This window comes from Macaca mulatta, chromosome X, assembly GCF_049350105.2.
Source record: "Macaca mulatta isolate MMU2019108-1 chromosome X, T2T-MMU8v2.0, whole genome shotgun sequence".
Classification (NCBI taxonomy): Eukaryota; Metazoa; Chordata; class Mammalia; order Primates; family Cercopithecidae; genus Macaca; species Macaca mulatta.
The window spans coordinates 107,797,276-107,821,006 of NC_133426.1; the positions used below are offsets into that span (position 1 = coordinate 107,797,276).

The 23,731-nt window shown below is 42.6% G+C and overlaps 1 protein-coding gene and 1 long non-coding RNA gene across 5 annotated transcripts in view; one reads left to right on the forward strand and one right to left on the reverse strand.

The window, feature by feature from the left end:
- The window catches only part of XKRX (XK related X-linked), a 44,270-nt gene extending 31,778 nt beyond the window's left edge, over positions 1-12,492 (reverse strand). For all 4 annotated transcript variants that reach the window (XR_013412999.1, XM_077989182.1, XM_077989183.1 and 1 more), the window contains exons 1-2: positions 11,013-12,492; positions 5,746-6,014 (exon numbers count right to left, since the gene is read on the reverse strand). Coding sequence is in view for 3 of the 4 variants with exons in the window: in XM_077989182.1 (XP_077845308.1) it covers positions 5,746-6,014; positions 11,013-11,386 (643 nt within the window). In the remaining variant the exon portion in view is untranslated. The remainder of the gene's footprint in view (positions 1-5,745; positions 6,015-11,012) is intronic.
- Positions 12,493-18,242: 5,750 nt separating this feature from the next.
- Positions 18,243-21,993, forward strand: LOC144338709 (uncharacterized). Its single transcript, XR_013413027.1, has 2 exons — positions 18,243-19,204; positions 21,494-21,993. It is a non-coding gene; the product is annotated as an uncharacterized LOC144338709 (long non-coding RNA).
- The last annotated feature ends 1,738 nt before the right edge of the window (positions 21,994-23,731 follow it).

Consider the following 23,731-nt stretch of genomic DNA (forward strand, 5'->3'; position numbering starts at 1 on the left):
CAGCCTGGGCAACAGAGTGAGACTCTGTCTCAAAAAGAAAAAAAAATTAGCTGGGCATGATGGCATGCCTGTAATCCCAGCTGCTCAGGAGGCTGAGGCACGAGAATCACTTGAACCCAGGAGGCAGAGGTTGCAGTGAGTTGAGATCGCCCCACTGCACTCCAGCCTGAGCACCAGAGTGAGACTCCTTCTCAAAAAGAATAAATAAATAAATAAATAAATAAATAAATAAATAAATAAATAAAACTAATTAGAAATCCTTGGTTCCAGCCGGGCACATGGTGGCTCACACCTGTAATCCCAGCACTTTGGGAGGCTGAGGTGGGTGGATCACCTGAGGTCAGGAGTTCAAGACCAGCCTGACCAACATGGTAAAACCCGGTCTCTACTAAAAATACAAAAATTAGCCAGGCGTGGTGGTGCATGCCTGTAAGGAGGAAGAGAAGAAAGGAAAGGAATGGAGAGGAGAGGAGAGGAGAGGAGGAAAGAAAGAAAGAAAGAAGGAAAGAAAGAAAGAAAGAAGGAAAGAAAGAAAAAGAAAGAAAGAAAGAAAGAAGGAAAGAAAGAGAAAGGGAGGAAGGGAAGAAGAGAGAGAGAGAAAGAAAGAAAGAAAGACGAAGGGAGGAAGGGAAGAGAGAGAAAGAAAGAGAGAAAGAAAAGGAGAAAGAAAGAAAAAGAGAAAGGAAGAAAGAAAGAAAAAGAAACAAAGAAAGAAAAAAAGAAAGGAAGGAAGAAAGAGGAAAGGAGGAAGGGAAGAAAGAGAGAAAGAAAAGGAGAAAGAAAGAAAAAGAGAAAGAAAGAAAGAAAAGGAGAAAGAAAGAAAAAGAGAAAGAAAGAGAAAGAAAGAAAAGAAAGAAAGAAAGAAAATAGAGAGAAAGAAAGAAAGAGAGAAAGAAAGAAAATCCTTGGTTCAGCTGTATGGGAACTTTTGGAAGTCACTGAATATCTATGTGCCTCAGTTCTCAATTCACTGAGATACTCTAGAGTTGCTTATATTTGTCATCAGCAATGTCAATTCATTACCCCCATATGTTAGGAATCTCTGAATTTGCAGCAGGGTGGTTCAAAAAATTCAAAACCCTGTTGCCTCGCCCATGACATCCATGGAACCATATGTTAGAGTAGTGGCCCTAAAGAGCCAGGATGCTCCCTAACCTACCTAAGCCTCAACTACAGATGACACAGGTGGCCCTTTCCTTTTCTTTCTTTATGTCAAAGGATGCTGATTACTAAGAAAAGTCCAGTGCTCTCAAGAGAACTGGGAGGGCTGAGGAATACTCATCCAAAAGAAAAGCTGGAGCTTTCTGTTCCTATTAAAACACTTGATCTAGGGAAAAGGTGGCCATAGTGATGTCAACTTAATCTTTTACTTTTCATGGAGGAAAAGTTAAGATGTCCCCCAGGTAAACCCAAAAGGAAGCACAGCTCTGTTTCTGAGTTCTTCAGTTTTAAGTAGAGTGTTGGAATCTCAGAGACTGGAATGGGAGACTCTCGAAGTGGTAACTCTTGGCTTTCTCAACCATTCTCAGCCCCATCCTCAAGAGCTGATGCACCTTATGGAACTGGGAATGTCAGAGCATACATTCAGCTATGTGGCGATGCTTTCCCTTACACTAGAACTCATTTATTGATTAGTAGTGTAACAGAAGGAAAAAAAACCTGATGCTTCCAATAATGTCAAAACATTTTCAATCTGTGTCCCTACAAATAGACTCATGCCATAAAAGAACAAAATACACAGGCTCTGGAGGCAAACACCCTGAATTCCAATCCAATCTTTGCTTACAGGACCTTGGGGGAATATACTTAAACTCTCGGTGCGTCTGTTTCTTCATCTGTAAAATGAGAATAATAATTATCTCATAGGGTTGTGGTAAAGATTAAATAAACATTTACATGTAAAGGGCTTAGAGAAATGCTTAGAACCTAGTAAATTCTATCTTTTAGCTGTGTTCTTTCTTTTTCTTCCTTCTTCCCTTATTCTTTCTTGTCCTTTTTCTTCTCCTCCCCCTCCTCCTCTTTCTTCCTATTCTTTGTCATCTTCATCATCCCCGTGTTTCCAAAAGTATGGAAGGTGGGTTTACTTTACCTGGATACTATCCTGGTACTTAGAAAATCAGGTCATTTTAAAACTGATAGAACATCTGAAAGTAAGCCTTATAAAAATGTAAGACTCATAGCAAGAAAACTATACAACTTTACTGAAGAAAATGATACAATTTTACTGAGGTACATTTTAAAATATTTAATAAAATGGAGAGATTTATCATTTCACAATATGAAATCCATCAATCCTATAAACATGTAAATTCCCCCCAAATAACCTAAGCAATTTGATACCAATCTCAATCAGAATCTCAATGAAATGTTTTTTTCTTTTGCTGTTATTATTTTGCTTTGTTTTTTGTAGGAGGAATTGAAAAACTGATCTTGAAAATTAATCTACTTAGAAGACTGGGGAAAATTGTTCTACCAGATGAGAGATGCGATAGGCCTTTGTAAGAAAGGCACAAAATCTAAAAGCAATAAAGAATTTGAATACATAAAAATGTAATACTTCAGAATTCCAGAAGATACTACAAAGTGTATTGTGGATATTAAATATATCACACACATATTACTTGTATGACATGTATATACATGTTTAAAACGTGTGTATGTACAAACAAAAAAATACAAATATATGCATACATACTCATTCACAGCAGAGAAAGGATTAATAACAAGAATAAGTAAATAGCTCCTAAAACTTAACATGAAAAAGACAACTCACTAGAAAAAGTGAGTAAAATATATAAACAAGCAATTCACAGAACACACAATGACCAAACACAAAAAGATGCTCAGCTTCATTCATAACCAAAGAAAGCCAATTATTTTAAAAGTCAATTATTTTATAATTATACAAATAAATAATATTGAGTTTAAGATATGAAGAAACAGAAACAGGCACATTTGCATACTGTTGGTGAGAGTATAAATTCATATACCTTTTTGGGAGAGTTATTTGGCAATATCAATAAAATTTTAAACATGCATATCCTTCCACTCAGCAATTCTACTGCTATAAATTTGTCCTACAAAGTCTCATTTGAGGACACATGCATTTATAAAGATGTTTACTGTGGCATAATTTGTAATTAGAAAAAACGTTTTTGTGAAAAATTAAAATTTGTGAGACTGACATAGGGTTCCTGCTGCCCCTCTTTCTTCCACAGTGTGAGGTCCTTAATCATGGCCTCCAAACATCTGCAGAAGTAAAGCATCATGGGAACTTAACTAAAGCTGTCCTGGGAAGAGAGGTTGTAATGAGGGGAAAAAATAACTTGGGGAGGTTGTGCTACCTTTTTTTTTCTTTTTTGAGACAATCAATAGAATCCTATCAGTAGAAAATTAGGAGAATAACAATAGTCTAATTCATATAAAGGAAACCCATATTATTGTTTATTATTGTGATACATGTATATATAAATAACTTGAGAAAAGATGTACTGGCATACCGTACTTTTGAAAAAGACTTTGTTGACAGAATGTTTCATACAGTCCATTTTTGGGCAAAAACATATACAATATATATTGTATGTATGTTTATGTTTACATAGTAAAAATAAGTCCAGGAGGATATATACTGGATAATTAACAGAGGTTATCTTTGGGGAGATTACGTTTCCTGTTTTATATCTATTCTGTATGGTTTCTAATTTTTACTATAACCATGTCTGACTTTTGTAATTAAAAAAAATAAAGACCAAAACTAGTAATGCATGATCACGGAAAAAAAATTTCAAACCATACAGAAGAATTTAAAAAAGTAAGACTGCTGACTTTTCATTCCCACTCTGCAGAGGTAGTTTCTTGCATAGTTTTCCAGAAATTTTCTGTGCATATACAATTACTTATACGTCAATCTGTGCATGTATTACTTTTGTAATGTACTCCTTTATTTATTTATTTATTTATTTATTTATTTATTTATTTATTTATTTATGAGACGGGAGTCTCCCTCTGTCGCCAAGGCTGGAGTGCAATGGTGCAATCTCGGCTCACTGCAACCTCCACCTCCCAGGTTCAAGCAATTCTCCTACTTCAGCCTCCCGAGTAGCTGGGATTACAGGCACCTGCCACCACGCGTAGCTAAATTTTTTTTTTTTTTTTTTTTTTTTTGAGACAGTCTCACTCTGTTGCCCAGGCTGGAGTGCAACAGCGAGATCAGGGCTCCTAGGTTCAAGTGATTCTCGTGCATCAGCCTCCCAAGTAGCTGGGATTATAAGCATCCGCCACCATGCCTGGATAATTTTTGTATTTTTAGTAGAGACAGGATTTTGCCATTTTGGCCAGACTGGTCTCAACCTCCTGACCTCAGGCGATCCACCTGCCTCAGCCTCCCAAAGTGCTGGGATTACAGGCACCAGCCACCGTGCCCGGCCTTGACTTTTTAAAAAATATTTTTAGTAGAGATGGGGTTTCACCATGTTGGCCAGGATGGTTTTGAACTCCCGACTTCAAGTGATCTACCTGCCTCGGCCTCCCGAAGTGCTAGGATTACAGGCGTGAGCCACCATGCCCAGCTGTAATGTACACCTATTTTTATTAGATGATTTAAAGGAAAAGTATCATCATTTCTAAAGAGTTTTCTCCTCAAACTACTATGTATGTATGTGAAAAGCTTCAAGACCAATAGAACTTCAAGAACAATTCTTAGTGGGGGAAAAAAGACAAAAGAGGGCAAATTTCCTCCTTACCTTATTTGAGACATGGGACTTTGCCAAACAGGGCTAGAACCTAATAATTAGGAAATGGTCTAAAGCTGTACCCACACCTATACCAGCGCCTGCCCAAGCAGATGAAGCACATCTCAGGCTGTTAAAATTCATTAACAACAATTTATCTCAACTTTGAAAACACTGACTCACATTTCATCCACTGCTAGAGGTCGTACTCATTTCAGGATCCCTTTTTTACAAGTAGGAAATTAGGTCAGTGATTGCTTTGTAACTTCCTCCAAAGATCGCAGTGAAGGTCAGAACTTGGACCAGGCCTCACTCTCATTAGTATTCACCCCACACTCCTTTTCTTTCTCTCCACTGGCATTAGCAGAAATGATTCAATCACTGGTTCCCAAATGTGGCTGATCAAAATCAACTGGGGTCACTTTTAGAAATACATATTCCTGCCCCAGCCACACTCTAAGATTGATTCAAGTCTGGGGAGCGAATATAATTTCAAAAAGAAGCTCATCACACGATTCTGATGATCAGTACTAGTTGTGAACCTCTTATTAAAGACTGCCATCCTTAAACAAACAAAACAACTAACAGCATAATTTAAACATTTTGGGCAAGGGAAAATATCCTACTGACTGCTGGTATTATTAGCTTCTTCTGGGCCCAGAGAAGGCTTATCTGTGACATTTTTAGTCTAAACAGCTTACCTGTTTAAGAAATCTGGCAGGCTTGAGATGTCTGACTCCACAAGTTCTTTGACAGTCTCCCAGTGCTGTCTAATAGAACTTTCTGTGATGATGGAAATGTTTATACCTGTGCCATCCAATACAGTAGTTGCTAGCCACGCATGGCTACTGAGAACTTGAAATGTAGCTAGTATCAACGGGCAAGTTTTTAATTTTATTTAATTTTAAGTTAAATAGCCACATGAAGCTAGTGGCCAGTATATTAGACAGCTTGGGTCTAGACTTCTAAAACCCTTGATTTAACTGGAGCCCTCCCCTCTCCTGACCCCACTCACCTCTACCCAGGGGAACCTCTGCAGAGATCAGGCTCACATAGAGCTGATAGGTCAGCTGGGGCACTGAGCCCAGGAAGGCTTGGATCTGTGACATACGTTTGTAGGCATTGCGGTGCATAGCCAGGGTCCGGATGGAGTGGCCCACCTCCCATTCTATCAGCACCTCCTCGCCATCTATTAGCATCTTCTTTCGGGTGAGGCTGACATAGGGCTCCTCCTGCTCCTCTTTCTTCCACAGTGTGAGGTACTTAATCATGGCCTCCAAACATCTGCAGAAGTAAAGCATCATGCGAACTTAACTAAAGCTGTCCTGGGAACGGAGGTTGTAATGAGGGGAAAAAAATAACTTGGGGAGGCTGTGCTACTTCTGTATTTTATTTTATTTTATTTCATTTTATTTTATTTTTGAGACAAAGTGTTACTCTGTCACCCTGGCTGGAGTGCAGTGGCACAATCATGATTCATTGCAGCCTTGACCTCCTGGTCTCAAGTGATCCTCCCATCTCAGCCTTCTGAGTAGCTAGGAATACAGGCACATGCCACCATGCCAGCTATTTTTAATCTGTGTAGAGATGAGATCTAGACATGTTGCCCAGACTGGTCTCGAACCCCTGGGCTCAAGAAATCCTACTGCCTTGACCCAAAGTGCTGGGATCCTAAAGTGCTGGGATCACACGTGTGAGACACCATGGCCGGCCTGCACTACTTTTTGTCTTTTTCTCTCTCCTGCTCTGATCATTTCTCATAAGTCAAAGGGTGGATCATACCTTCCACAAATTACATGAATCGAAATCCTTTTTTGTCCAGTCATTGACTATCCTAAGAACACCATTTCAGAAGTACTTGTTTGAGGACTTGAGGAATTGTTTTGTCTTTTTAAGAATAGGCCTATGGCAGGTAGAAAAGTGCCTTGAACACAAAAGTATTAAGTCAATACTGTTTTCCTAGCGAAATGATGAAGGTTCCAAAAGGCCCTGTTTTCTTACCTCAAATTCATGAGCTAAAGCATTCCTCACTCAAAGCATTCAGCTCCATAACCAAGGTTTTAGATTCTGCTTTTTCTTTATTAATTTAATTTAATTTAATCTTTTTTTTTTTTTTTTTTTTTGAGACGGAGTCTCGCGCTGTCACCCAGGCTGGAGTGCAGTGGCACGATCTCGGCTCACTGTAACCTCTGCCTCCCGGGTTCAAGCGATTCTCCTGCCTCAGCCTCCTGAGTAGCTGGGATTACAGGCACGTGCCACCACGTGTAAGTTTTTTTTTTTTTTTGTATTTTTAGTAGAGATGGGTTTTCACCATATTGGCCAGGCTGGTCTTGAACTCCTGACCTCAGGTGATCCACCCGCCTCAGCCTCCCAAAGTGCTGGGATTACAGGTGTGAGCCACTGCACCTGGCCAGATTCTGCTTTTTCAAGAAAGGGCTCATAACTATATCTCAGCCAAAAAGTCTTGGGAGAGATCAGGGAAAAAAAGTATCTCATATACACAGGAAGCAATGAAAGCAACAAAGGTACTTAAAAGACGACAACTCAAACCTGAATGAACTACATACCTAGGCCCTCGAAAGATCACTGTAATAGTTACTTTTTGTGCCTCTTGACCTGTTCGTGGACAGAAGCCTTTTAAACTGGATTCTTTCTTTACAAAGAGAAAAACATCCTTATGAAAGTCTATCATCCTTGGAATAAGGGTAAGATGACATTTCCTGCTATGCCCTTCCTATCTCCCCCATACAAATCAGAAGTCTATAGCAGTTCTGATGTGGTAAGTGGAAGACAAGCAACTAGAACATCTTGTTCTGGAACACCTGAGTTACCACTTCCCTACTCACCTTGAACGAATAAAAACTGTGGACTACTTATGACTAGTAAGAACATTTGTAGTGGACATTAAGGCATCTTGCCTAATAGACTGAGGTCAAGGGTTGTATTTATCTTGTTTACAGCTCTTATCACTTAGTGGGTATTTGAGAAATATTTGCTGAGTAAATGAAAGAATAAGAAGGAAGAAAATAATACAGGGTAAGCAATTATGGGAGGAGAGGATAATAATAACAGCAATGAAATTTAACAGAAAAGTAGACCAAAGACAAGCCCAGAGGTTGATATGCTCTCTAGCCTTTAGTTCCTGATAAGGAAAATTTGGAACATATGCTGGCTGCCAGTCTCCATAGATCACCCTAAGATTGATGCATGTGTACCACTCTGAAGCATGTAGTTTGAAATTTTCACCTTCTAGGGACAAACTCTAAGACCTGGGAAAGAAAAAGATGCAAAGAAAGAACAGAAAAGAAAAAGCAACACTTTTTTCTGATTCTTGTTCTGCATAAGTGCATTTTCAATGAAAAATTTTATATTTTAATCCAAACCCATCAGTACTATTGCTAAATTGGAGAACAGTATTGGAGAAGGTGGTGGCATGAAATGTTCCATTTACATTTACATAAATGTTCCGTTTCTATTCTCAAGGCTATTTTCTGGTTTAAGTAAGGGTGTTTGCCCATTTATAAGCTTCAGTAAATTAGAGCACATTTTCATTTCAGAAGTATGCTTGCATTTCATGTAAGGCACCCAGACCCTACAGGCACTTTCATGTGCCTGATAGCACTAATCAAGTTCCTACCTATCTAACAAGTAATTGGCCTTGAAAATAAACAAATCCAGAGTATAATTTATGAGTTTTTAATTATCTTTTCTCTGCTGTGGGCTTAGCTGCCTGAGGTTATAAATGCTTCCCAATCATTTCTAGCGGAAGCTAAACAACAAAAATGAAAAACAGTACTCAACACTCCACACAGAGGGTTCACAAAGCAAACAAAGGAAGTCAAAAAGAGGGGAGGGTGCAGCTGGGTACTTTCTGAAATTCGTATCTTGAGAGTTTTCGATTGGTTAACTCAATATATTGCATTTGAAAAAGGAGGGACGAATGGTTTATTTGCTCCTCTAGTGACATCTTTAAATTTCTTGGTTTCAAGGTCAAGATGAGGTCTTCCTTTTACAGCTTAACTTCAAAGATTTAGAACCATAAAGGATCTTTAGATTACCCAGTCCAAAGATGCATATAGGCCAGCTGAGTTATATCTGACCAATAGAAATGGTTTGGCCCATCCTGTGTTGTTGTTGTTGTTTTAGTCAGCTGTGAAAATTTAAAATCATGACATTTCATGTAAAAATCCTGTCTTTGGAGCATCTCCTGAAAACTTAGTAGATCTGGCAATACTGGGTCTGAATTCCAACATGGAAACAATGGGCCAGGGCTCTAGAGGGGCTACCTCCTTCAGGCAGGTCATGAAGATTTCAGATTACCATGGTATTCACTACTCCTCAGTATTTCTCTAACACTGAGACTTTGTTTTCATTTATCATCACACACAAGGCTACTGTTTTTTCTTATACTAGGCCTGCTCCATTCATTTATGATACCTGCCTGGTCCATGCAAGTGTTTGAGTTTGAGACCCATGATTTAGACTAACCCATTTGCTTTACAGATGAGAGAACTGTATATGCCTTCCTGTGAAGACATCTTCAGAGATTTTACCAAGAACACACAACCAGTCAGTGATAGAGGGAAGACTAGACTCCAAATCTCCTGAATTTCAGGCCACTGTTTCTGTTGATATCCCATATTCTCTCTGATGGAGCCTAATCAATTCCTCCCCACTTAAAAATGTATTGATAAAAAAATTTTCTGGCTTTATTGAGGTATAAATGACAAATAAAAATTATATATATGTACATACATGAAATTTTATAAAGGAGTGAGTTCCATCCTTAATCAGTTTCACAAACTGTTTTTAGTTGTCTAATGATGAAGTATCTTCCCATTGCAACACTCTGACCCATATTCTCGGCTGACTGCAGTCGTCTACCTCTCTTGCAATCAAGACAAACGTGGTCCATTCCTTACTCCTGAACTCATAAATTTTGCAACATCTCTCTACCTTGAAAACCCCATAGCATCCAGATGAGACTGTTGACAGAGATGCCTGTCTTCCTAGGATTAAGTACATTCTCTCCACTTGAAGGCAATCTGAATGGAAATACTTGATACTACTAAATTGTGCTACTGCATCCACATAGAGAGATGAACTGTCTTCCTTTGTCCCCTCCTAACTTTGTATCTTTATTGCAGAAATATACAAAGAGATAAACAGGAGACTGATAAACCGACAGAGAATGAACTACATTGAGTTGGGGTACCAGATTATCACAGATGGTTTAAAATATTTTCCAGATGTCAAATTACATTGAAAATTTGAAAATGGCAGTAGCACCAGCCCAAGCAGCTCAGGGTAAAGAAACTCTTATCCAATTTACAAAGCATCCAAAAGGTAGAGTCAAAATTACACTCAGGCCAGGCACGGTGGCTGACTTTGGGAGGCTGAGGCAGGAAGATCACTTGAGCCCAGTCTACATAACGAGACCCCATCTCTACAATTTTTTTTGTTTTGTTTTTTGAGATGGAGTCTCACTCTATCGCCCAGGCTGGAGTGCAGTGGCACCCATCTTGGCTCACTGCAACCTCCACCTTCCAGGTTCAAGTGATTCTCCTGTCTCAGCCACCAGAGTAGCTGGGATTACAGATGTGCGCCACCACTCCCAGCTGATTTTTAGTAGAGATGGGGTTTCACCATGTTGGCCAGGCTGGTCTTGAACTCCTGACCTCAGGTGATCCGCCCACCTCAGCCTCCCAAAGTGCTGGGATTACATGTGTGAGTCACCACACCTGGCCTAGAATTTTTTTAAAAAAATTAACCAGGCATGGTGACACATGCCTTTGGTCCCAGCTACTTGGAGGCTGAGGTGGGAGGATCGCTTGATCCCAGGAGATCAAGGCTGCAGTGAGCCAGGATTGCACCACTGCACTGTAGCCTGGGAGACAGAGCAAGACCTTGTCTTAGAAAAAAGAAATTAAAAAAATAAAATTACACACTCTGCAGCTATGGCCTTCATGCACAGGGTGATCACGTCTTGTTGTTCCCATACTAGTTTACACAGCCCAAATCCAGACAGCAAACATTCTCTAATAAAGTCTTGTTAATAGTATCGTTCATTGTTTTGGAACACAGGTACATACCACATGTTCATCATGGTGGCATTTAAGATTTCAGATAAGTTTTTTGGATGGTAGACAGGGAAGCCGAGAGTGGGAGGAAATGAGAGAACTGATTAGAGCCATAGTAGCCATCTTGTAAATCTTTCATCTTTCTCTGCCCAAGTCTGGGGTGGGGTTCGGGGGGTAAAGAAAAGATTTAAAAGTTGCTCACCTGATAACAGGTCCCAAGAGGATTAGATGCATAAATAATGATAGCGGTTTATCTTTGGCTAGATCTCTGTGGACAAAAATGAGGGTCAACTGGACCATAATGGATGAAAACATAAAGAAAGAAAAGGTGTATGTCATCCAGTAAGTTTCACTATTCTTTCGATAGATTCTAACCATGTACAAAGCAGATGCAGCCTCCCCACAGTACAAAAAGGTGGAGAAAAGGATACTAAATGGAAAAGTAAATCGGGGGTTGGTTCCACGGATGACATCTTCCTGCAGAGATGAAACCGGATCCACATTTGGCTCCTCAGGAATTTCATAAACTCTGTCCATTGTTGAGGTTCTTTCTGAATGTTGTGGTCTGGTGTTCATAGCACCCTCCCATCCATCCCCAAGAGAACCCTGTAGCCGCTGCAGTCCAAGTATAGGTGAGGAGAGCTCTGTCAAGTCCCGTTTGGGAACAGAGATTCACTAGTTAGAACAAGAAACCGCTCTCTTCTAGACTCAGATTCGACTTGGAGTCTGGGATGGAAAACCCAGGAGTACCACTTTGAACTCGACTCTTGATTGGCCCAGGATTCCAATCGTCAACATACTTGCTGTGAAACTTGAACAAGACAAAAGCAAGCATCTCAGCGCCCCATCCAGAGTCCAACTCCAGGGACGTGAAGAGTCATGAGAACAGCGGCTTCCGTGGCAGCTCCTTTTGCAGCCCCTCAGGCAGGGAGTAGCCAATCTGTTGGGAGCACCGACACTCAACAGCTCCTCACAAAGAGTGCTGACCAGTGTGTTCTCTCAAGTCAGCGGAGAGCTGAGCCAGGGCAGAAGAGGGGGCGCAACCGGGATTCAGTTCAGTGCCTGGGTATCCTAGCTATTGCTAGGCTGTAGCTATCAGCTCGCCCGCTCACCTGCGCGCTCTCAGGACCTTTGCTGAGTCCAGGGTTCTCAGGATAGCTCCTCGGATTCCCCAGCCCCGCCCCCAAGACCGCCTGGCCCGGGACTGGAGAGCAGTGTTGAGGGAAAGAAGCAGAGCGCGCTCGCTCTACAGGATCAAAAAAAGGCTGGAGGGGCTGCTTCTCCTCGGAGAAACTTTGCTAGTGAGAGGCACGACGTGCGGGTCGCCAACCTGGCTGGACGGATGTCGCCAAACTCTTGGACGCCGTCTGCTGCCAGGGTCCTGCCTGGCCTGCGATTCCAGCTGCGAGAGGCCGGCAGCTTCAAAAACTAAGGCATCGGGACGGCGGGGGCGGGCGAGATGGGCGGGACAGCTGGGGCCAAACAAAACCAGCCAGAGAGTTCCCCGGCAGGCGGCCAGCCGAGGGATGCTCCTTGAAGAGTGGCGGGACAAAAGGGGCTTGGGCCGCTCTTCAGAAGCACTTCTGACCACGACCTCCAGACCCAGGCGGGAGCCACAGCTTTACTCTTCCCTAAGAGCAGCAGGCGCCCACTTCTACCCCGCCCTCCCTAACTAGTTAAGTGACTTGCTCCAACACTCATTCTACCCACGAGGTTAGGCAGGTGTGTCTCCCTCGGCCGCAGGGTTGAACCTCCCTAGGTCCTATTGCCCTCCAGATAATATCATGAGAGGGTGAACCTGGGAGGAATTGGGCCAGAGTTTTCAGCGGAGGGAAGATGGAACAGGATAAAGGTCAAGACTCAAGGTCAGCCTACAGACACTGAAAGCTCATATTTTATGCCTTGATTTCTCCACTTGCAAAATGAGGCCAGGATAGGAGCTTTAGAAAGAACTTACAGGTCTTTGGTTGAAAGGTTATGAAGAGGTGCCAAATTCTAAACAGACTGGCAAAAAGCCAAGAGAGAGCTGTTAGTAAAAACTGAGAGGGGTATCTTAAAGAGCTTTGCAAATTACTTGTATTCTTAAGTGTAATCCTCCCCTACCTCACTGAGCTTTCATTTGCATGTCTTCATTTGCATAATTCTAAACCTCAGAGAAAAAGAGAAAACATCTGCCTCCTGGTAATAATATAAATGTAGGCCAGGCACAGTGGCCCACGCCTGTAATCCCAGCACTTTGGGAGGCTGAGGCCGGCAGATCACTTGAGGTCAGGAGTTCGAGACCAGTCTGGCCAACATGGAGAAACCCCATCTCTACTAAAACTACAAAAATCAGCCGGGCGTGGTGGTGCATGACTGTAATCCCAGCTACTCAGGAGGCTGAGGCAGGAGAATCACTTGAACCCGGAAGGCAGAGGTTGCAGTGAGCCGAGACTGCACCACTGCACTCCGGTCTGGGCAACAGAGCAAGACTACGTCTTAATAATAATAATAATAATAATAATGTAGCAGAGCCTGTGCCAATCTCCTTTTGCTGCAGGAAGTTAGTAAAACAAATCTATATGAGGAGTGGCCAAGTAGCAGCCACCAAAATGATGGCCTCCAGGTAGTCCTGTCTTATGTTGTTTTTTAAGGTTTCTATGATTGCTGCCTCCTTTCCCCAGGGCTGATTCAGGGACAGATTCAACATCTAAAGGTTGTGGCATTCTGAAGCAGACTCCGCATCTTGGTCTGCACCTATGCCAGCATCTAGGCTAGGAGGCTGCTCCTTTCTCCTTTCCATTTCATGAAGGAGGTCAACACTATTGAGAACAACTTCAGAGAGTGTTCTTTATCTTATTAGTTGGAACATTTCAACTGGGACAAGGTTCTCCAGCACCAGTATATGGTGCAGAACCTCTTGGGGCTGCTCTAGTTACCTGTTCACAAGGTGAATCTCAGGCAAGGTGACCAATTAATCCCATTTCACTGGGATAGGGGGAGTTGGTCCCCCTAACATGGGAGAGTCAGCTGGGCGCGGTGGCTCACGCCTGTAATCCCAGCATTTTGGGAAGCCAAGGCGGGTGAATCGCCTGAGGTCAGGAGTTTGAGACCAGCCTGACCAACATGGTGAAATCCCGTCTCTACTAAAAATTCAAAAGTAGCTGGGCATGGTGGTCGGCATCTGTAATCCCAGCTACTCGGGAGGCTGAGGCAGGAGAACCCCTTGAACTCAGGAGGCAGAGGTTGCAGTGAGCTAAGATAGCACCATTGCACTCCAGCCTGGGTGACAAGAGTGAAAACTCCATCTCAAAAAAATAAAAATTAAAAATTAAACAACAACAACAAAAAAACATGGGAGAGTAAAGCTACGAAGAAGAATGTAGAATCCCAACATTTACCTTTTAGCCTTTCCTCCTTCTTCTCCATGCCCTTCTGTCTCCCCAAATACAAAAATTTACAATGCTTCCTACTTTGTTCCAAAATGACTCCTTCTGTCTGTCATTCAAGGCTCTGTATAATCATCACACTACTTCCCTCTCGGATTTTATTGCCCACCCTACCCCTACCACAAGGCCAGCTGGTTTTCTCACTACTCCTATTTGCCTTGCTCACTCCCACCTCTCTGCCTTGTTGATGTGATTTACAACCCCCTTCACCCTTTTCTCCATTAGTCCAAACCATAACTTTCTTTCACGGGTCAGCCCAAGTGCTCCCTCCTCCAAGAAGCCTTCTGTCACCTCCCCAACTCTCACTTTTCTCTATCTTTGTGCTACTAGCACATGCTCTTTCATACTAGTCCTTCAACTCTTTCTGTGTTTGTCCTGCCTCCCCCCAAAAAGTGTAAAGTTAGTGAGGGAAGGATGCTCAATGACTGTTTATTGTGGCACTTGTTGATGACAATGGTGACTGACAAATGGTGTTGATGATGAAGCTTCCTCCCCCATACTTCCTCCATGAAACCATGCAAGACTCAGACACACTCATCTCTAAAAGCTGTGGCCACTGTAGCTGGGGCATAAACTCCTCTGGCTGAATGAGCATTGTCTCATTCAGCCATCAGCTCACAGAGGTTCCCAGACCACATGATCTGTCCCTTCTCAAGAATTTCTACAGCATTCTTTTGTTTATACCAGAGTGTAGCACCAAAATTATTTCAAGTGTATTAATTTTTATTCCCCAACTAAATTATCACAGGCTCCTTGAGGGCAGAGCCCCATTACGGTACTTTTGTTAGACTCCCCCATGACTGGTATAGACCTGTAAAGTTCCTGTCATCTGATCCCCCTCACCCACCGACTTCTCTATTTTCAGCCCTAGGACTCTCTGGCGCTTTAGGTCACTAAATCCTCTGGTCTCTTATTTCCCTGTTCCTTTGCCTTGCTGGGAGTAGCTAAGTGAGAATTTGCCATTTCTATCCAAACATTCCTTGCTCTCTCAGGCCATCTCTAGATTCAAGCTCTTTACTCTTCTTGGGACTAAAGATGCTGGAAATGTTGGCAGTCATAAGGCTGCTGAGGCTCTAGGAACCCCTGTCCCATTAAGAGCACTGATCTCCCACAGACTAGTCATCTGGGATGACACCTAGGCTGCCCCCGAATGCCAGGTAGTGTTCAAGCATAAATTTCTCCTCCTGAGAAGCACTAGAATTCTGCAGGAAAGGGGAAGATCAAGATCTGACTCTTTACTACTCTACTTCCAACCACTGACTCAATGGGAACAAAGAGTGCATCTAAAAGCCACGTGGTCTAAAAGTTCTTGGCATCTTTATCAGCATTCAGAATCCCTCTGTAAGGCTCAGGGATGGGGTTGAGCTTTCCAAGCCTCTGCAGCCTGAAGACTGCTCAAAAGTCTCCAAGGAATTGATCTGTTAGAGGTGCGTGGCATCCATGAGAAAAGAGGAGAGGAAGGACAGAGATCTGCAGCAAGTGACTGACAGTCCAGTCACAGAACACTCATTGGTGGGAGGTGATGGGCAAGGCCCAGAGAATCAATAGCCAGAATGGAAGATGGCTTCCTTCTACAGAATGCTCAGTTTGGGCTGTTAGAATGCTTAAAAGGTATCTAGAGGCCAGGCATGGTGGCTCACGTCTGTAATCCCAGCGCTTTGGGAGGCCGAGGTGGGAGGATTGCTTGAGCCCAGGAGTTTGAGACCAGCCTGAGCAACAAAGTGAGACCCTGTCTCTACAAAAAAAATGAAAACAAAATTAGCTGGGCATGGTGACACACACCTGTAGTCCTAGCTACTCTAGAGGCTGAAGTGGGGAGGATCACTTGAGCCCGGGAAGTTGAAGCTGCAGTGGGTTGTGATTGTGCCACTGCACTCCAACCTGGGCGACAGAGCGACTCTGTCTCAAAATAAAAAAAGAAAGAAAACAAAAAAAGCCAGGTGCAGTGGTTCACACCTGTTAATCCCAGCACTTTAGGAGGCCGAGATGGGTAGATCACCTGAGGTCAGGAGTTTAAGACCAGATTGGGCAACATCGTGAAACCCCATTTCTACTAAAAATACAAAAATTAGCCAGGAGTAGTGGCACACATCTGTAATCCCAGCAACTCGGGAGGCTGAGGCATGAGAATCGCTTGAACCCAGGAGGTGGAGGTTGCAGTGAGCCGAGACTGTGCCATTGCACTCCAGCCTGGGTGACACTGAGACTCCGTCTAAAACAAAAAACAAAAAACAAAAAACAAAAAACAAAAACGAATGCAAAATCAGTCATATCATCTAGGTCTTATTTGTCTTTTCACTATAAACTCCCTGAGAACAAAGACCTTTGCCTGTTAGTTCTGAGCTACTCCCTCATCAGTATCATCCATAGCTGTGATTTGGGCCTGGAGTTAAAACAGAAGTAACTTCCCTGCAGCCCTCACCCCTAGCATATTTCTTCAACAAATCTGGTTAGAAATGATATCTAAATTAGTCTTGAAGGGAAAGAAGTGCTGCCACATAATGCAGCATGGCATTTGGGATGCTGGGTGTTGTCAGGCAGCTGGCGAGCTCTATTTACATTGCCTGGTGGAAGAGAAGGGTCAGAGAGGGGAATATAATGATATTATTTATTTTTAAAATAATACCCTTTATTTAGAAATAACTCATATGCCATACAATTCACCCATTTAAAGTGTACAATTTAGTAGTTTTAGTACAAAGTCTGCAGCCATTACCATGACCTAGTGCCGGAACATTTCATCACCCCAAGAAACCCATGCCCATTAAGCACTCAGTCCCCATTCCCCACTCCCCGCAGCACTAGGCAACCATGAATCCACTTTCCATCTCAATAGATTTGTCTATTCTGGATGGAATCATACCATATATGATCACATATGACCTTTTGTATCTGGCTTCTTTCACTTAGTATGATGTTTTCAAGGTTCATCCATGTTGTGGCATGTATCAGTACTTCATTTCTTTTTATGGTAATACTACACTGTATGGATCTATCACAGAGAAACAGAACCAATTGGCACAAGGGGATAGCTGGAGATATATTTTAAGAAATTAGCATATGCAATTTGGGGGACTGGCAGGTCTGAAATTTGGGGCAGACTGGCAAGCTGGAAATTCAGAAAAGAGATGGTGTTGGGCTGGGCGCGGTGGCTCAAGCCTGTAATCCCAGCACTTTGGGAGGCCGAGATGGGCGGATCACGAGGTCAGGAGATTGAGACCATCCTGGCTAACACGAAGAAACCCTGTCTCTACTAAAAAAAAAATACAAAAAACTAGCCAGGCGAGGTGGCGGGCGCCTGTAGTCCCAGCTACTCGGGAGGCTGAGGCAGGAGAATGGCGTAAACCCGGGAGGCAGAGCTTGCAGTGAGATGAGATCCGGCCACTGCACTCCAGCCTGGGCGACAGAGCGAGACTTCGTCTCAAAAAAAAAAAAAAAAAAAAAAAAAAAAGAGAGATGGTGTGGTGTTGCAGTCTTGGATCCAAAGGCTTGAAACGCAGGCAGAATTTCTATATTGCAGCCTGGAGGCAGAATTCCTTCTTCTTCAGGAGACCTCGGCCTTTGCTCTTATTGCCTTCAACTGATTGGATGAAGCTCACTGACATTATGGAGGGTAATCTGTCTATTGATTTTGTTAATCCCCTCTGAAAAATACCTTCACTACAATATCTAGACTGGTGTGTGACCAAACAACTGGGCACAATAGCCTAGCTAAGTTGACACATAATATTAACCACAACAGGATTGTCTCCACTTTTTGGCTCTTATGTGGATGATTTGAATACAAGTTTTTGCATGAATATGTGTTTTCAGTTCACTTGGGTACATACTTAGGAGTAAAATGCTAGATCATATGGTAACTATGTTTTGAGGGTTGCCAGACTCTTCTAAAGTGGCTGCACCATTTTACATTTCCATCAGCAGTGTATGATGGTTCCAATTTCTCCGCATACTTGACAACAATTTTTATATGTCTTTTTAAGTATAGTCATCCTAGTGGATTTGGTTTGCATTTCCCTGAGAGCTAAATTGATTGACTGAGAGAGAGTGTGTGTGAGAGCGACAGAGAGAGACAGAGAGAGAGAGAGTATGTAAGGGCATTTGAACACCAGCTGGTTACATTCATTCAGTTATTTCACTTTTCTTCTTTTTTTCTTAGTCAGATATAGCATTGTGGGGCACTCAGTTACTTCAATAAACATTCATTTGTAAATATTTATAATTGCAATCAGCAAGACAAAGATCTCTGCTCTTAAGGAGGTCACACAGTATAGTGGACATTTGTCCTTTGTAGGGGTTGCTGTCCAGCATATGAACCCCTGTATTTGGGAGAGAGGGCTTAGGAATCTTGGTGGGAAGTAGGTCCCCCTTGCAGTCAGAACACAGGCACATGACCTTGGCTCACCCAATCCAAAGATCCATCCCTTGGACTGGGAGCCAGCGACCCAAAGCAGTGGAAAATCTCTGATTGAGACAGCTATGAAAATGTGCCTTTCACTTCTCCCAGCATGGGGAATGTAAATGACCTTGGCCCTAGCTGCTAGGTTCTAAATTCACCCCAATATTTGCAGCTTTTCTTTGAGGCCACATTGCTTCCAGCCAATGACTGAGCACAGCAGTGATACTAAGTCAGATCCATTTCTGGAAGACAGAACTATTCCAATAGGCAGCTTTGGCTACAGGACTCCCGTCAGCTAGGGCAAATTTTATTAGAACTGCTCTTCAGGCCAAGACTCTTCCTTCCCAACCTTCTTCTTGCCTTCTCTTATCCATAAAGGTCAGATTTACATTGCAGTCTGACAGCTTTTCCAGCCTCTTCCAGTTCTTGCCCTTTCTGTCATGGGCATTTCCCCCAATCAATCTCTTGCATATCTAATTCCATCTTAGTATCTGCTCCTTGGAGAATCTGAGCTAACACTGATGGCAGTTAGAGTGGTGGTGGTAGGCACTCACTAGTGCTAGGGAGGTGATCTGGTAATGGCCCAAGATTCATGATCTTTCCTGTTGCTTTCTATTCTTAGCTTGTCCATTGAGTCATCATGTAGTCTAGGGAGAGTCCCTTTCTCCTCTTGGTGGTAGTAGCAGTGGCAGCTGTGATGTTGGCTATATAGGCCTGAGTCTAGTTCTCCAGTCCAGCTGGTGATTTTGTGAGCTATTCAATATGCTTTCAATATATACGTTTTCTGCCTAAATTAGCCAGTCAATTTCTGTTGCTCACAACTGAAAACCCTCTGGATTATACAGGAAAGTGACAAAAACATTCAATCACAATACAGCATGATAAAGGTTGTGTATTAGTTCATTCTCACACTGCTATAAAGAAATACCCATGGCCAGGCATGGTGGCTCACACCTGTAATCCCAGCACTTTGGGAGGCTGAGGTGGGTGGATCACTTGAGGCCAGGAGTATGAGACCAGCCTGGCCAAAATGGTGAAACCCCATCTCTACTAAAAATACAAAAATTAGCCAGGCATGGTGGCACGCACCTGTGGTCCCAGCTACTTGGGAGGCTGAGGCAGGAGAATCAGTTGAACCCAGGAGGCAGAGGCTGCAGTGAACCGAGATCACGCCACTGCACTCCAGCCTGGGCAACAGTGTGAGACTCTGTCTCAAAAAAAAAAAAAAAAAAGAAAGAAAGAAAAAAAAAGAAAAAGAAGGAAGGAAGGAAGGAAGGCCCAAGACGGAGTGATTTATAAAGGAAAGAGGTTTAATCGACTCACAGTTCCACATGGCTGGGGAGGCCTCAGGAAACTTACAGTCATGGCAGAAGGGGAAGCAGGCACCTTCATCATGAGGCAGCAGGAAAGAGTGAGTGCAGGAATGAGGAAGTGCCACACTTTAAAACCATCAGCTCTCATGAGAACTCACGATCACAAGAACAGCATGGGGAACTCACTATCACAAGAACACCCCCATGAACACCCCCATGATCCAATCCCCTCTCACCTGGTTCCCCTGCCCCCCCCCAACACGTGGAAATTACAATTCAAGATAAGATTTGGGTGGAGACAAAGAGCCAAACCATGTCAGGTTGTAACAGAAGCACAGGGTCTGTGGGAGCACATGGGGCACCTAACACAGCCTTTTCCCTTTTTTTTTTTTTTTTTTTTGAGACAGGGTCTCACTCTCTTGCCCAGAATGGAGTGCAGTGGCGAGATCTCTGCTCACCGCAGCCTCTGCCTTCCAGGGTCAAGCGATTCTCTGCCTCAGCCTCCTGAGCAGCTGGGATTATGGGCACGTGTCACCATGTCCAGCTAATTTTCATATTTTTAGTAGAGACGGGGTTTCACCATGTTGGCCAGGCTGGTCTCGAACTCCTGACCTCAAATGATCCACCAGCCTTGGCCTCCCAAAGTTCTGGGATTACAGGCATAAGCCACCGCGCCCAGCCACCTAACATAGTATTTACATCTCCCCAAATGACATTAACTGTACACAACCTGGAGTTGCTAGTCACCTCTTATCACTAATTTTATAAGCTGCTTCAAATTGAAAGACTCATCACCATCTCCCCAGTTTACCATTTCTTAGGCAGTAGTTTTCATAGTTCAATTCATATAAGAATCACTGGAGGGCAGAGAAGGGCTACTTGCAGACTCCAGGGTGCCAACTTTTGAACAATGCAGGTGGTCAGAGAACTGACTATACTTCGAGAAAAACTGTCCTAGGGATAGCTCTACAGTCTATTCCTAGTACAGTTTCATCCATCATCCTAGTATTGATTTCAAAAAGGTTTGTAGCAGTTTACACCTCTGTGGCATGGGCCAGAGTTAAGCTTAACTTCAGAGTCATTCGCACACAAGGATCTGTCTATGACACCAAGGCTCTGGATTTCCTTGGGCTGCAAACAAAGAATATTACTTCCCTAATATAATTCAGTAATAATGAAACTATGTGCACACATTTTCATATTCTTCCTTATTGGGTACATTAAGCACTTGTTGGACCTTAAGGTGCTCAATCTTATGGTCAAGAAGAGGAGATACTCCAGCAGTGCCAAGAGGAGAAAAGGATTCTCCCTAGACTACATCATGATGACTCAATGGACGAGTTAAGAGTAGAAAGCAATGGGAAAGATCATGAATCTGGGCCATTACCACATCACCTCCCTAGCACTCCTGCCTCACTGATTTGCCTTTACTACTAAAGAAAGGATCTCGAAACCATAAAGGACTTTGGTTTTAATTTTAAAAGAAAAAAGTAGTTATTATTAGAGCAGTTATTAGTAGTGTCTAGAGCAGCAGAGAAAGTAGGGAAAGTCAGGCTGACAGAGTCAGACCCTAGAAAGAGAAATCAGGTAGACCAGAAAGTGACATTGCAGTGGGCCGGAAAATGCACAGTCCTGCTTGTTGGGACAGAAATCAGGCCATGCCCTATCTCTCTCACAAACAGCAGTGTGGTATAATACAAAGAGCTACATTATGGACTGGAGTAAAACACTGTGGGATTGGCCGGGCGCGGTGGCTCATGCCTGTAATCCCAGCACTTTGGGAGGCTGAGGCGGGCGGATCACCTGAGGTCAGGAGTTGAGAACAGCCTGGCTAACATGGTGAAATCCTGTCTCTACTAAAAATGTAAAAATTAGCTGGGCATGGTGGCATGCTCCTGCAATCCCAGTTACTCAGGAGGCCGAGGCAGGAGAATCGCTTGAACCCAGGAGGCAGAGGTTGCAGTGAGCTGAGATCATGCCACTGCACTCCAACCTGGGCAACAGAACAAGACTCTGTCTCAAAAAGAAAAAAAAAAAAACAAACTGTGGGATTTAGTCTTGAATCTGCCTTTAACTCTTCATGTAATCTTGGGTTTCTCTGGAATCTCTAAGATCTCTTCTAGCTCTAACATCCTGTGACTCCCTATTTAAGCATGGCAAATTGATTCTACACACAGCACTGTGGTTATACAGCCACTTGAACAGGTCAATCGCCAAAGTGTCCTAACCAATTTCTCGTAAAGATATACTCTCACATGTGAAATATGTATACTCATGTTGATAATCACCAAAGTTGAGATGCAATGCAAATACCCATCAATAAAGAACTGCTAAAACACATTCTGGTACATCTGCAGTAATTATGAAATACTTAGATTCCACACAGTGCTGCCCTACAGCCATAAAGAAGCTCTGTATGTGCTGATATGAAATGGTCTCCAGTATGTATTAAAGGAAAAAAGCAAGGTGCAGGATATCATTTATGGTATGCTACTATTTGTATAAAACTTAAGGATATAAAGAAAAAAATATCAGGTTATACATATACATACATGTACAGAAGATCTCTGAAAGGATACACAAGAAACTGGTCACTGATTGCCTCCAGGGAAGAGAAATGGACAAGTAGGGAGATGGCAGGGAATATATGTATTAATCTTGTCAAAATATTAAAATAAGAATCTTAACCAACTGTGTCATAGACCTCTCTTTTTCAACTATCTAACAGAACTTAAGAGATCAAAGTTAGGAGTGACTTTGTTTCTGAAAGCAGAAAGAAGATTTTGAGGCAACGTGTTGGCTCAGCCTGGCTCAGAAGTGTGTAGATAGCTATCATGGGTCTTAGCTGTTTCCTTCCCTCCCCGCCCTTGACTTGCAGGTGCATCTTGAGAGTTGCTTCAGGCAGCTGACAATACAAAGGAAACTGGAGAGGCTGGAAGCCTCTGTGTCAGTGAGGCCTGGAAGAAGAGTGAAGCAGCAACCAGAAGTTCACATATTTCCAAGTAAGGCACCTGAAAAGACTTTCTCACTCCTTCAGAAACCTGTTGCCGCACCTCCAGGGTAAGTCACGGGATCAGCTGATACCAGGCCACATGCCCAGATAACAAATCAAATTTTATTTCCACTATCAGTCCCCCTGAAGAGCAAAAGAGTGTCTGTTTTTTTCTTCAGAAATAAATATGACAAATAGCATCCACTGAAAGCTAGTAGCAATCTAAAAAGGACAAAGTTTAAAAAGATATATCATTCATAGCCAAGCACTAATCACAGATTAACACAATTAGTGGGAAAAACAATTCATCCTGTTTAGACTTATTTTATGAAGGATAATCATATATAAAATTAACTGAAGCATTATGCTTTGAAATACAACTCATTCAGCAAAAAGTCTAGAACTCAGTTTTAACATACCAAATGGACACATTTAACATGTTTTTGTGTGTGTGAAAGGTAATTGACTGGTTTTAACTATTATACAAACTGTAATGAACTAAAGGGCTCTTTAGTTTAAATAATATTAATACCAACATTTATTGAGTGCTTACTATGTGCCAAGTACTGTTGTGAGCCCTTTATGATCTAATTTAACACCTGCAATGCCCTTATGAGATAGGAGCTATAATCATCTCCAGTTTATAGAAAAGGAAGTTGAAACACAGAAAAGTTATGAAAACTTGTCTAAGCTAAAGTCACTTAAGTAGTAGAGCTTGGATTTGAACCAAGGAAGTCAGGCTTTGGGCCCTGGGCCCTAGTCATTTAAAACAGCAAACAAATTGTGTTG